The sequence below is a fragment of the Alligator sinensis genome, unplaced genomic scaffold (assembly GCF_000455745.1).
Source record: "Alligator sinensis unplaced genomic scaffold, ASM45574v1 scaffold337_1, whole genome shotgun sequence".
NCBI lineage: Eukaryota > Metazoa > Chordata > Crocodylia > Alligatoridae > Alligator > Alligator sinensis.
In genome coordinates this window covers 802,216-815,571 of record NW_005841927.1, presented here as the reverse complement: position 1 = coordinate 815,571, position 13,356 = coordinate 802,216, and the positions used below count along the sequence as shown (strand labels likewise).

At 50.9% G+C, this 13,356-nt stretch overlaps 1 protein-coding gene across 6 annotated transcripts in view; it reads left to right on the top strand.

Moving 5' to 3' along the window:
• The window catches only part of RPS6KA1 (ribosomal protein S6 kinase A1), a 48,171-nt gene extending 38,570 nt beyond the window's left edge, over positions 1–9,601 (top strand). For 4 of the 6 annotated variants that reach the window (XM_006019250.3, XM_025198758.1, XM_025198762.1 and 1 more), the window contains 12 exons: positions 193–281; positions 1,104–1,168; positions 3,222–3,324; positions 3,658–3,785; positions 4,753–4,878; positions 5,371–5,460; positions 6,165–6,323; positions 6,540–6,701; positions 7,448–7,524; positions 7,673–7,790; positions 8,037–8,174; positions 8,502–9,601. In XM_006019250.3, the coding sequence (XP_006019312.1) occupies positions 193–281; positions 1,104–1,168; positions 3,222–3,324; positions 3,658–3,785; positions 4,753–4,878; positions 5,371–5,460; positions 6,165–6,323; positions 6,540–6,701; positions 7,448–7,524; positions 7,673–7,790; positions 8,037–8,174; positions 8,502–8,624 (1,378 nt within the window). In that variant the 3' untranslated portion in view covers positions 8,625–9,601. The remainder of the gene's footprint in view (positions 1–192; positions 282–1,103; positions 1,169–3,221; positions 3,325–3,657; positions 3,786–4,752; positions 4,879–5,370; positions 5,461–6,164; positions 6,324–6,539; positions 6,702–7,447; positions 7,525–7,672; positions 7,791–8,036; positions 8,175–8,501) is intronic. The other 2 variants (XM_025198759.1, XM_025198760.1) reach the window with 2 other exon arrangements.
• The last annotated feature ends 3,755 nt before the right edge of the window (positions 9,602–13,356 follow it).

The window sequence follows — 13,356 nt, the reverse complement described above, 5'->3', positions numbered from 1 at the left end:
GCGTCCTTCCCTGCCTGTGGCAGGGGGTCAGGCCAGATGGTCTGTTCAGGTCCCTCCTGACCCCAGCTACTATGAAACTATGAATTCTCCCGTGCTAGAGGGAAAGGGCTGGGGTGCTGCAGGTGGATCCTGTCTACTTATTTTTCTAACAACCGATTGCATCACTTTTTTTTTTTTTTTTTTCCTGTCTAGAGCAAAGCTGGGCATGCCTCAGTTTCTGAGCTCTGAAGCGCAGAGTCTCCTGCGAGCCCTGTTCAAAAGGAATCCAGCCAACCGATTAGGTAAGACATTCCTAGTCTCTTTGTTTCCAGGCGTGCCTGGCGCTGCATCTTCGCTCCGGTTGTCCCAGCAGGTCCGAGGCACATCTAGACTTATTTTGGCTTCCGTTCTTCTGCCCATCCTGGTACAGCTTAGACATGAGCTCATCCAGGGGCGGGCAATTATTTCGACTGGAGGTCCGCCTAATGAGTTTTAGTGAGTTGTCAAGAGCTGCAAGGGTAGCCCCACCCCTTGACAGGTGCCCCGCCCCTAGTTGCCATCTTGGGACCAGAAGCCCCACCCCCTAGCCCCTGATCTTTGCCGCCAGAAGTCTCTCCCCTTGCCCCCAGAACTACTCCTTTTGGGAAGGGGGTTTGCCATCTTAAAACTGGAAAAAAAGCAAATTTTATACTAAAAATCAAACATTGACCAGGCGTGCAGTGGGGCTTTCTAAGCAGCCCAGGTAGCAGCGGCTCCCGGGTGGGGACTGCACGCGCGGGTCCCCACTGGTACCGCAGCGCTGGGGCCAGTGCCGGCGGCAGCCGGATGGAGCCACCGCCACCTGGGCTGCCTAGAAAAGCAGTCCTGCTGTGCAGCTGCCCCAGCTCCGCTGCGTGCCCTTGGGGTGGCAGGACGTGCCACAGCTGGACAGTGCCTGGGCAGGCGGGACCGAGGGACCCGCCATGGGCCGAACAGAGTCCTGCCATGGGCCACATCTGGCCCGCAGGCCATATTTTGCCCACCCCTGAGCTAATCCCTGCTCACATTGCTCAGGGGTGACAGCTGTGTTGTGCCGGCTGACAGTAGCCTATCTAGCTGTAAATCCAGAGTGGTTTCTCTTTCAGGTTCTGGTCCCGACGGGGCAGAAGAGATCAAGCGCCATCCTTTCTACTCTACCATCGACTGGAACGTGAGTGCAGAACCCTTCTTCCTGGCTCTGGGATCCTGCGTGTTCTCGAGTGTCCTTCCCACCGACCGGGGGTGGCACACGCAACCGACTCTTACCCCTGCAGTCATATAGCTGGGCTCGGCTACAGATATAGAGAGATAATCTCATCTATTTCTAAGCATTTCTTTTGATTTTTATTGATTAAAATGTTCAGGGTTGCATGAAATTAGGGCTGTGGGGGGCAGACAATTTATTAATGACAGTATGCTATTATTATAGTGCTGTTTAGCTGCCTGCCGCAACAAAGGTAACTGGTGTAAGACTGCAGACAGCAGAGCTTCCATCAGCCCCAGCTCCGCTCGCCCGCCGGTCCCTTGTCCGCTTTGTCACGTCCTCTTCTTTTGTTCCCAGTCCCCTGGGGTTTCTGGGAGTTTCAGTCCAAACCAGTCAGCACGGTTCTGTAGGGCTGCTCCCCCTGTCATCACACGCTCCTTCAGCCATCATTTTTCTTATGGCCCCTTTCTATAAATTTTGATTATTAAAGATGGAAATATTTTTTGTCGGCCTGCGAGTGTGAGGCGAAATCAACTTTTATCAACATTTACCAATAAAAATCGAATCCTGCCAAGCCTACGTATCACACAGGCTCAAAGCTATGAACCATCTCTTGCAAGAGGAGGATGTAGAAGTTGATCCGGGGCTTGGCATGGCAGGGGTAGTGTCGAAGACCCATCGAGACAGATTTCTGGAAAGGAACGGATCTACCGGTGGAACGGCAGGGTTGTACTTCACAGTTCTCCGGCTGAAAGTGTTGGTGGCTCCCACTGGGATATGGGAAATAAGGATTCAGTTACCTTCTTCCCAGGAGCAAATCCAGTTCCTTGGTGCCTCACTTCCCCAGCTGTACTCTCCTCCCTAGCCAGGGCTCTTTTGCGGCGTTCGGGTCTTTAGTAAGGGAAGGCATCAAACCATAAGAACAAACCACCACTGATGATAGCAGGGTTTCTCTCAAAGTTATCTTCACAAAGCAACTCAAAGGCTGTGACCAGGAACTCTGTGCAGTTTTGGGCCCCCACGCCAGAAAAGAAGTGGACAAGTTGGAGAGAGTCCAGCGGAGGGTAGTGAAAATTATTTGGCGGCTGGGGCACATGACTGGTGAGGAGAGGCTGAGGGAAATGGGCTGATTTAGACTGCAGAAGAGAAGACCGAGGGGGATTTGATAGCAGCCTTCAACTCCCTGCAGGGGGGCTGCAAAGAGGATGGAGCTGGACTGCTCTCAGTGGGGGCAGATGAGAGAACAAGGAGCAATGGGCTCAAGCTGCAGCAAGGGAAGTTGAGGTTGGATACAAGGAAAAAAAGTATCACTAGGAGTGTGGTGAAGCACTGGAACAGGTTACCTTGAGCAGTTGTGGAGTCTCCATCCTTGGAGGTGTTTAAGACCTGATTAGACAAAGCCTTGGCTGGGATGATGTAGTTGGGGCTGGTCCCACTTTGAGCAGCGGTTGGACTAGACGTGACTCCTGAGCTCCCTTCCAGCTCCCATTTTCTATGATTCCTTCAGGGACGGATCAATCGGGTGTAGTATCTGATGCTAGTGTGATGTGGGAGGAGGTGATAGAGCAGGGACCATCGAGCTTCCTGACCCCCCCTAGCTTCAAACCAACATCTCAATGTGGGTGAGAGCCACAGGATGCACAACTTTGAAGAGGCGCATCCCCCAAACTGCTGATCTGAGCGCAGCTGCTGCCTTCTTCAAGAGCTGCTTTAAAGCTGGGAGCTGCAGTCTGGCGATGGAGACTGGTAGTGTAAACCACTAAGTGGACCACTGCTCTTTACCTTGTCAGCAACTGTCTCCTGGGTAGGGGGAAGTGGGGGAGAAGGGAAGGCAAGCTCCTGTCCCAGATGTGACCACAGAGAAGCAAAAAATCCTTTCCAATGAGTTTCCCCCTTGATTACTGAGCTCTAGTCAAACACTGAACTGCCAAGTAGGTCCTGGAAAATCCATCGTCTTGTGAGCATGTGGCCGTATCTACAGGGAAAGTCTCAAACTGCATCCGTGGCCTTTGTTTTCCAGAAGCTGTATCGCAGGGAAATCAAACCCCCCTTCAAACCTGCAGTGGGCCGGCCGGACGACACCTTCTATTTTGACACGGAGTTCACGTCTCGAACGCCGAAAGGTTAGCGGGAGGCTGCTGCGCAGGAGCCTGACGCAGGGCGCTTTGGCTTTGCTGCCCGTGGTGCTGGGGGGTGCATAACGTTCGCTCTCCGGTTCTAGCAGCACTGGACAGAGAGTGACACGGACTCCACACGGTGGAGGGCGAGGGGGCAGAGGCAAATCTGCAGGGTGCTCCCTCAAATAAATTTCCCCGTCACTTAGGGACTAGCTGGAAGCGTGAACGTGGCCTAGAGGAGCTTGGGGGCCTTTTAGTAAGGAGGGGGCGTGGGGAGCGCACCGGCTCTTGGCAGGATGCCGTCACAGCGAGGTGAATCCTCTCTCTGACCCATTGCAGACTCCCCTGGAATTCCCCCCAGTGCCGGGGCCCATCAGCTTTTCCGTGGGTTCAGTTTTGTGGCAACCGGCATGATGGAGGATGGCAAAGTCAAATCTACCCAAGCACCTTTGAACTCTGTGGTCCAGGTAAGAGGCACAGACCAAGGACAGTCCTGTCTTAAACTGCGGTACTTCCAGCGGGCCCGGGAGCTCTGCATGAGGTCTTCGGGAAAGGCTATGGGGGAGTTTGGTGTCTTGGAGAAGGAGGAATTTGCTCTTGCGAGTTAAATGGTCGGTTCTTCTGCAGATTCCAGAACGTGTCAGAATTATTGTGTCAGTGGCTGAGCAAGGCTGTGGGTGAGAGCCAAAGAAAAGACGGCTCCTGATCACCCACTACAGGCCAAAAGGCACGGCCCATACTTGGCAGAGACAGATCTCTCCCTAACCACCTGCAGAGAGGTTCAAAACCAAACTTCAACATGCTACAAGGTTCCAAAAATACCCACGGGACTCGGCTAAATCATGCGTGTCAGACGTATGGAGCCAGGAGTTTTGAGTCATGCTAGGGCCAGATCAATCCTATGTCCTGCAGAGAGGCAGGTTGTCAGGGCTCCTGCCTCTTGTGTACCCTGGGATTTTTCAAAAGCACTTTGAGGGAATTAGAGACCCAGATCCCACTGGAAATTCAAAGGTGCCCAAGGGTGTTCATGAACATCCAGTCTGAAAGAGTAAGCAAAGCACCCTACATGCTGAAGAACCAGTGAGTCTTCTATAACTTCCCTTGGCTGATGTATTATATAGCCAAAGCCCCTTCACCTCTGATGTGTGTCACCTGCCCACTGTCCTGGAGGTACACCACCTGCTGATGTGTGGCCATGGGCACAGTTTGGAGCTGGCAGATACTACAGATGCACAAGATGTGATGATGCTAGCACAGCAACTTGTTTGCCCTGGCTTTGCCTCTTTCTCCTACCTGCCGGGGAGTATAAGAAGTCGTGGTGGGGAAGTTGAAAGCAGCCAGTCAGTCCATCCTCCATGTTGTTTGTGCTCAGTCGTTATGGTGTAATGAGGTTCTTGAAAGTTAAATCTTCCCCCTCGTTTCATTGTCTCGCAGCAGCTGCATGGCAAGAGTCTCCAGTTCACCGATGGCTACATAGTGAAGGAGGCCATCGGCGTGGGCTCCTACTCTGTGTGCAAACGTTGCATTCACAAAGCAACCAACACGGAATACGCAGTCAAGGTCTGAGACCTCCCATCTCACATCTGCACTCCCACAGCCGGGTTTTCCTTCTTGCTAATAGTGGCCTGAAGAAGGTCTAAAAACAAAGCCTTGCCCTCTTGAGTGCAATGTCAGCGGCTTCTTACATGGCAGCGTGCTGGATGTCTGCTCTGGGAGGGATGGGGAAACGGCACTCTAGGAGGGGAGTTCAATACTGCGCCTCACTTTGTATTACTCAGACTCCCTGTCTTGGGTCTCGGGGTACACTTCCAACTTGTCCCAACCTGAAGACAGGCTGCTTGGAACCAGGGGGCTCTAGAACTGGTACTAAGCAAAGAAAAGTTCAAAAGCAAACATACAGCAGGCAGTGGGGAGTGGAAGTTGAATAAATCCCTCACCGGGTAGATCCTGCAGCGCGCTCCACTTCTCTTTCTCCACACGCTGCTCTGTCCCGTCTCCTGCCTCGCAGAAGGACCCCAGCTCTGGCTAACCTTTTTATGCTCACTCTTGCAGATCATTGATAAGAGCAAACGAGACCCTTCAGAGGAGATGGAGATCCTGCTGCGGTACGGGCAGCACCCCAACATCATCACACTGAAAGATGTAAGTAGAACCTGCGCGGATGGGTTCAGGAGACGCCAGAACAAAGGCTACTTGCAGTTGCCTCTTCTAAGCAACCCTCCTCCCTGTCCCCCAGCAGTCTGGTCCGTGGAGACCTCAGAGCTGCTCAGCACGTGCTGAAGGGGAGGGAGAGAGGATTCTTCCCGTGTTGTGTGTAGACTGTGGTGAAGCTCCAAAAGGGAGCTTCGGAGGCACCCGGTTATCCCCTGCCTGCTGCAAAGACTGGCTCAGAGTTGCAGATCTCCTTCCAGCTAGAATCCGGCCGGGTTCCCCTGTGTCCTAGTACAAGAAGCCGCTCTACAAGGTTTACAGGACAGGGGGCACCTGTTATTTTTTGTTGCCACCAGGTCTTCCAGTGCTGAGCTGCGCTGCTTTGATCCCTGCTCTGCTCTAAGTGAGCACGTGCACCATTAAACCAGTCGGTTTCTCGGTGTTGCTTGGTAACCGAGGCTGGGGCAAAGGAAGCTCTCAGCTTGAGCTCGTCAAAACTTGGATTGACTTCAGGTTTTTTTAAGAGCTCGTGAAAGTTCATTCCAACTACCTGAGGCTGAGCAGGCCGTAGTAGGACGCACATAATATCACTCGCTCCTTGTGTGGCTATAAGCAACGCTGTCTGCAGGACTTTGGAAAGCGTCTGTGATCACTTCTGTTTGTAGTGACTCTTCCCTGTATATCTGCCTTGGCAGGTGTATGAGGATGGAAAGTATGTTTATCTGGTGACTGAGCTAATGAGAGGAGGGGAGCTGTTGGACAAAATCCTCCGGCAGAAGTGCTTCTCTGAGCGGGAGGCCAGTTCTGTCCTCCATACGATCTGTAAAACGGTGGAGTATCTGCACTCTCAAGGGGTGAGTAGGAGAGGCCGAGAGCCTGGCCTGTTCCCGTTCAGCTTGGTGAGAAGCAGGCTGGCCCAGAGCTGCTGTTTCCATGAAAGTAGCGGTGCATCGTGTTAGGGTTGATTTCAGTCGTGGAGCCAGTCTGTGCGGCCGCTGTGCTGGAAGGATGACTGTAGTTGCTATGGGAGAAAGATGTTGCAATGGCACCTTCTGCTTCTTCCTTTGCAGGTAGTTCACAGGGACTTGAAACCCAGCAACATCCTCTACGTGGATGAGTCTGGAAACCCGGAAAACATTCGCATCTGCGACTTCGGCTTCGCCAAGCAGCTGAGAGCAGAGAATGGCCTTCTCATGACCCCTTGCTACACCGCAAATTTTGTGGCCCCTGAAGTGAGTGCCTTGTAGCCCGACACTCTTCTCTATCTCTTGCTGCCTTCCCTCAGGCTGCAAGCCTCCCTGCCTACATCAGCTAACGTGTTAAATATAGAGCAAGCCTGGCTCTCATGTTCTGCCAGCGTGGCTGCTTTTGGAGGAGGGGTAGTAACTCAGCACTGAGGATTTTCACTAATGGATGTTCTGTGACTCCTTTTAACCCTCTCATCCAATCCATGGCGTCTCTAAGAGAGAGACTTATCTATTGTCTTTGTTCATATATATATATTTTATTGAAAGCATTATGCATCTATTGTCTGAAGTGATGGCTGGATTTAAAACCAGAATGAAGATGCTGCAGGATTCACTGATTTTTCTTTCCACCTTCACTCCCCTCTCCTACCCACGCCCGCACACACAATACGACCCCACTTCTGGGTAGCGGTGGGGCTATAGAAGCGGTGCCTCTGTTCCAAAACTCTTGTGTTAAAGGGCAAGTACACTTGCTGTATGCCGTGTGTCATTCACTTAGTCATGATTATGAAGACAAGCTCTGAGTTTTGTTTTGATGCATCTAGGAGGCTCCTTTGGCATCAACAATCTGCTTTGAATCCTTGACTGCGCCTCTGGTGTCATTACATGGCAGAGCCCCAGGAGGAGCCTTGTGCTCAGTTGTGCGAGATCAAACCGCTGCTTAGTTGACGTGCTAGGAGCTCTGGTCAGCTGAAGCACCTGAAATCTTTCCCTGTGCTTCCTCTGTTCAGGTACTAAAGCGTCAAGGCTACGATGAGGGCTGTGATATCTGGAGTTTAGGGATACTCCTCTATACGATGCTGGCAGGGTAAGTACCCCCATTTCTTGTCATACAGGTACAGTAAGCAGCGTGATTGCTGCAGTGAGTGATATGTGTCCTTGTTTGTCATTTTAATTCAGGCTGAACTTTTGGTTACTTGGCTGTGAGCAACCTGCAAACTTCTTTTCCCTTTCAGGTACACACCATTTGCCAACGGGCCCAATGACACTCCCGAGGAGATCCTGCTGCGAATAGGAGGCGGGAAGTTCTCTCTCAAAGGGGGGAACTGGGATACAATATCTGATGCAGCCAAGGTAGGGTTTAATGCCTGAATAGAGGTGACCAGCTCCAGTCAAGAATGGAGAGCCGTAGCTTCCCCACCATTAGCCACTGAGGCTCAGCTACGTCCCCCAAGTATCTCCTGGGCACATCTACCTGGGCAAGCTGTTGTCATTTCTTCTGGGCAGCTGGGCAGATCTACCTGGGCAAGCTGCTGCACCCCAGGCCTGGTGGATCTCTCTCCTCTTTTTGAAGTCTTATTCCATGAATGTTTTCTCCAGGATCTGGTATCCAAGATGCTCCATGTCGATCCTCACCAGCGCCTGACTGCCAAGCAAGTCCTGCAGCACCCGTGGATAACACAGAAGGACAGCTTACCCCGGAGCCAACTGACTCACCAGGATGTGCAGCTCGTAAAGGTACCGACTGTGGCATGGTGCTGCTACTCTGGTGCTTTCAGCCTTTTCTGGTCAGAGCAGAGCTCAGGTTTGGGGGTGGTGATCAAGTTTTACCTGCTGGAAGGGCATGAGGCGGATACGGGGGAGATGTGCAAGGCAAAAACCCAGACTTTGCACAAAAGCCGTTAGGAGACTTCTGATAACCGTTGTCAAAAGGGCTGAACTCCTTGTCCGTGGGAGAGCCTGTCCTGCAGTCATTTTCAGTGGGCTGAAATACCTGCATGCCTCTCTCTAGCTGGGTGGGGTCCCGTGACACACCAGTGACCTCTCTTCATCCTTCTCTCCAAGGGAGCGATGGCTGCAACCTATTCTGCATTGAACAGCGCCAAGCCAAGCCCCCAGCTGAAGCCCATTGAGTCCTCCATTCTGGCACAGAGGCGGGTGAAGAAGCTTCCCTCCACCACACTGTAATAAGAGCCTGGGGCAGTCCAGGGCCGTGTTTTACGATGCCCTTGCTCCTGATTTTTGCACAAGCTACTGAAGACTGGGAGTGGAAAGGCAGGAGTCAAATAAGGCCTGGAAAGAAGCCCACGTGTGGACTCTTTACCCAACCCATGTCGAGGCCAAGTGCCTTTCTACTTCTGAAAGACCAGCTCCTCTTGTGAGCACGCCTTTACCTATAGGAGCTCACTGTAAAGCCTTTTGTTTAAGGGGGAAAAAAAGTGTAAATTGACGCTGTTTTTAAACGGATTTTTTTGTGTATATGAGAAGTAGAACGTATGATCCATGTAACGTTGGCACTAACGAGCAGCCCTGGTTCTTGCCTCCTGATGAAGAACCAGGCCTTGATCCTAGATGCATCGCCAGGGCTGGCACAGCTGCAAATCTGTCTGTCTGTTCTCAGCTTCTCGTCCCCTCCCCAAAGCCAAACCCGTAGTTCTTTCCAGCGCGACCTGTTGTCATAAGCCACTCCCCATCTTCACCCTCCTCCCCCTTTGTGTAGAGAGTGTAAAGCCAGTTCTTGAATTCCAGCCTTGTCTTGGTTTGTTTCGACTTTCTTCCCTTATCCTCACCAAGCTACGCGAGTGCTGTACAAGTGTGTAAGAGTCTGACTCGTGATCAACACCTATCTGGATGTTAAGGCGTCGAGGATATCTGTAGGGTCTGGGTCGTTCCTCCATCCACATGTCTATTCCACCATCACCTCCAGCATTCGTTCAGGATTTTGTCTGCTGAGCAGATGTGGATGTGGCAGAACTCTTCTCTGTAGCAGTGTTGAGGTTCTGGGTTGGTGTTGGTTTCTCCCCCAAATGTTTTGCTTTGCATCACCGATTCTTGCGAAGAGGAAAAAGAAAACCTAATATTTTTCTTATTTAACTTTGTTCTATGGCTTATCTCAGGGTTTCTTTCTGAACTGTACAATAAACTTGTAATTCAGTTGAAGTTTATTTTGCTGACTAAACATTAACTTATTCTGTTGCTAAAGGAATGAACAAGACTAGCCCCTTCCCCTCTGAAATGGGGATTTTCCCCCTGCCTTTTGAAACTCTGAAATGGGGATAATGGGGATTTTCCCCCTGCCTTTTGAAACTCTGAAATGGGGATAATGGGGATTTTCCCCCTGCCTTTTGAAACTCTGAAATGGGGATAATGGGGATTTTCCCCCTGCCTTTTGAAACTTACACAAAGCTTTTCATCTCTGGAAGCGCATCTCCTCCCCATAGATCTCTCTGTGACGAGATAACAAGACATTTCTGCTCGCGACACTGCTTCTGCCGCCTTCCCTCCGCAACCAAAAAAATTAGGACTGAGCCACACGAAAGGTGGCGGAATATGGCCTACGGAGGGGAACTCTCGTTTACAAATTAGATCACAATCCTGATTGAAACGAGCCCTCGGCAGGGATTCCTAGCTTTGTTCATTTGAACCTCTGAGACGTTCCGACACAAATAAGAAATGTCTGGGATCCCGGCAGCCAGGTCCTCTCCAATGAGGGTGGAAGGGAAGTCTTGAAATGGCAGATGTCCGAGGATGTGGCCGCTATCAGAAAGGGAGCAAGTCTCTCCTAGTGAGTGATTATCGGGTATAGTGGCTGCTCCCATGAAAAGAAGGAAACCTCTTATTTCAGTTTGTCCCAGTAGACTTTAACAGATCCCTCCAGATTTTTAAATTCCCTTGCAGAAATACACCACTACAATTTTCTTCTCCCTTCTTGATTCCTCCGTCACTTACTATTGTTTTCAGCTAGTTAAAACCTGAGGTACTTTAATTAAACGGTGAAAACAGCTGCATTTCCCTGGTCCCCAGTCTCTCTCCTCTTTATAGTGGTGATTCTCAGCCAGGAAGCCGTGGTGCAGCGGGGTGCCGTGAGATCCTTTTAGGGGGCTTGCACAATGTCGGCGCTGTTAATTATGCAAACACCTCCACAGGATGCAGAAGGTAAACCCAGAGATTTCAAGTAGGCATCCAAAGGGCTGACGTCTTTCTGAGGGTTTTGCAACAGAAGAGTCGCTCTGTTATTTTTCCATAGTCACAAAACAAGTGACAGCCAGGAGCTGGCATTTTCCGAGGGGGCCTGGTGTCTGAAAAGGTCGAGTATCTCTGCTTTGAGGAAGCGCGGGTGTACTTTCCACAGTGACAGATTTGCCTTAAGTTGCGCAGTTCCTACTGGTGTCCCATGGCCCCACCACCACAGCCGGGTGTGAAGCTTAGCTGCTGGGGCTGATTTTTCCTGATGGTCGCCAACAAACGTATTGGTGAAGACCTGCCTCCCTCGGGAAAACCGACTAGCAGTTATGGCAGAGCAACGATTCACTGTTGTTTAACTGGGCCCTGTATCAAAATCTGGACGCAAGGAGTTTTAATCTGGAATAAAGGACTTTTTTCCAGAACAGCGTCCACGCCAGGTTGTGACGGGATAATGATAATGCCCATCAGGTTCCTCCTGGGGCAGATGTTGGTGACTCTCTTGGGACAGCAGAAACTGAGGTCCTGAAGTCACTGGAGTTATGACCACTTAAAGGTCTCTCTTTGGCCTTGATCTACTCCCTTGTATGCAACGGATGCTTTAAAATGTCTTTTGCTCCAGCTCTGGTGCACGCTATCTGCCCAGATCCCAGCTGAGGAGGCTGCCTTACGTTTACAGCAACTTGCAGAGCCTTTGATGTCAGTTCAAATGTCCTGAAGCCAGGGACCGTCCCCCTGCACTCTTGATGCGTCTCTCAAATGATCTACGTCCTGTACGACATTTTTGGCCCTCAGGGAGCCGATCACAATTATTCTGGAATGCAGCAATGCTTCCTTCCGACCTGGAGTTGAAATATTAGCTGCTAACCAGGCTGGCTGTGTCGTGAAGTGCTGCTCGTACTCGCCAGGCCCAGAACAATACAGGAGGTTCGCGTCACTCTAGAAACCAAATGTTGGGGTAAGAGCCTAGAGCGTGGAGAGAGATGCAAGGAGCCTGCCGTAGCGCTCCCCAGCAGTGCTGCTAGCCATCGTCTGCCATGCTGGGCACTGAAATCCTCAAAACTAATTTTGACTCTCTAACTGCCTTGTTAACTTTCTTCTGGCTACTTCTTTATATCTACGACCCCCTGCAATTAAACTGTTTATATACACGCTGAGCACAAGACTTTGCTTTGCTTAGCCAGCCAGGGAGGGAGGAAGACCTGTGCTTCAGGGCACGCCTGGTCGGCAAGCTGTCCACGGTTGGGAAGAAATTTTTATTGATATTCTGTGGATTATTTTGAAACTGCTCTGCAGCGTGTTGCTTATGCCAGCTCCTTCGGGAGCTGGTGCTGGTCCCAGGCGAACAGCAAGTTTCCTAAATGTGAGGGGTACGCACACCCTCGCCCAGGCGTCCTGGCTGCAGGAGAGTTCGTGCAGTTCAAGCCCTCGCCTGCTTTGTGTTTGCACAGCCGACCCTCTAGTGCTCCGTCCTCGGAGATGCTTTTAAAGATGGATGGATTCGTTTCTCTGTTTCCTCTCTCCGCCCTGGTACCTGAACACACTTTTTGGGGAATGGTAAGTTCCTGTCTGTCTTTCGTGTGCACCATCACCCTCTAGCGGCCGAAACAGCCAGCCTTTACCATCCTGTTAGAGGCTAACAGTAGCTCTCAGCCTTTTCTGGACTCGCAGCACCCCTCCATAACTCTGCCGTGCGCTCTAGTTGGGAATCACTGGATGAGCCTGCTTCAAGTTCAAGGAGAAGAGACTTTGTTTGACATTATTGCTGTCCTGTGAGATTCAGCAGCTTGATCCTTTCCTTTTATAAAAGCATCTTACTTTGCACATTTTCTCTCTTCCTCTTAATTTTTTTGTTTCAGTAAATTCTGAACAAAAACCTCCCTTCACCCTTTAGAAGCTGGAGGCCTGTTGCCAAGACCATTTCCTGCTCTGGTTATTAAAATATTATGGTGTTGTGGTCCTAGAGCTTAGCTAACTCGGTGCGTTGTTCCTTCGGAAAGTAGCTGCGCTTGCACCAACCTCATTCAGTGAAGAGCCTTCCTTTGACTGACAGGCTGGCCTAGAGACCTGGGGAAAATGAACAGACATGGAAAAAGCTCGGTTTTGTAGAGTGGGTGCAGTGCTGGTGTCGGCAGCTGATCATTTAGAACTGAAGAGGCGCTGATTTGTGTCGTCATAAAATTTGCAGTGGTAAGTGGCTGGACGGTGGGATGTGGGAGAAGTAATTCTGAGCAGAGAGGGTTGCGTGCTAGGGACAGGTGAGCGGTCTCCCTTTCACGGCTTGTTTTCAGACTTGAACACGGTGCGGGGGTGGTGAGGAGCAGAAGGGGCAGATCCTTGGCAGGGGGGCATGTAGCTGGAGTCCCTGGAAACCAGACTTCAATTTTTCTTGTAAAGTTTATTTTCATGCTTTTTTATCATCTGGGTCAGGGCAGGAGAGAAGGCCAGTATCCCCATCTTAGGCCTACCGATGTAGAGTTGTTCCTGGCCTCAGGCTGTCCTTGAGGTCCCTTCCAGCCTTACTTTTCTATGCGTCTACGAGTCTATCGTGTCAGTGCTTTTATACTCAAAATATTGTTTTATATGGACTTTAGAAAGGAATCTGTCCTTTTAGCTACCACAGACCTCTCCTCCCGACACTATCATACCTCTTCTCTTTAGCTAAGCAAGATCTCTCAAGCATGTGTTAACAGCTCGAATGTCCAGGGTCTGGAATAGACTCTCCCCAGAGGTGGTC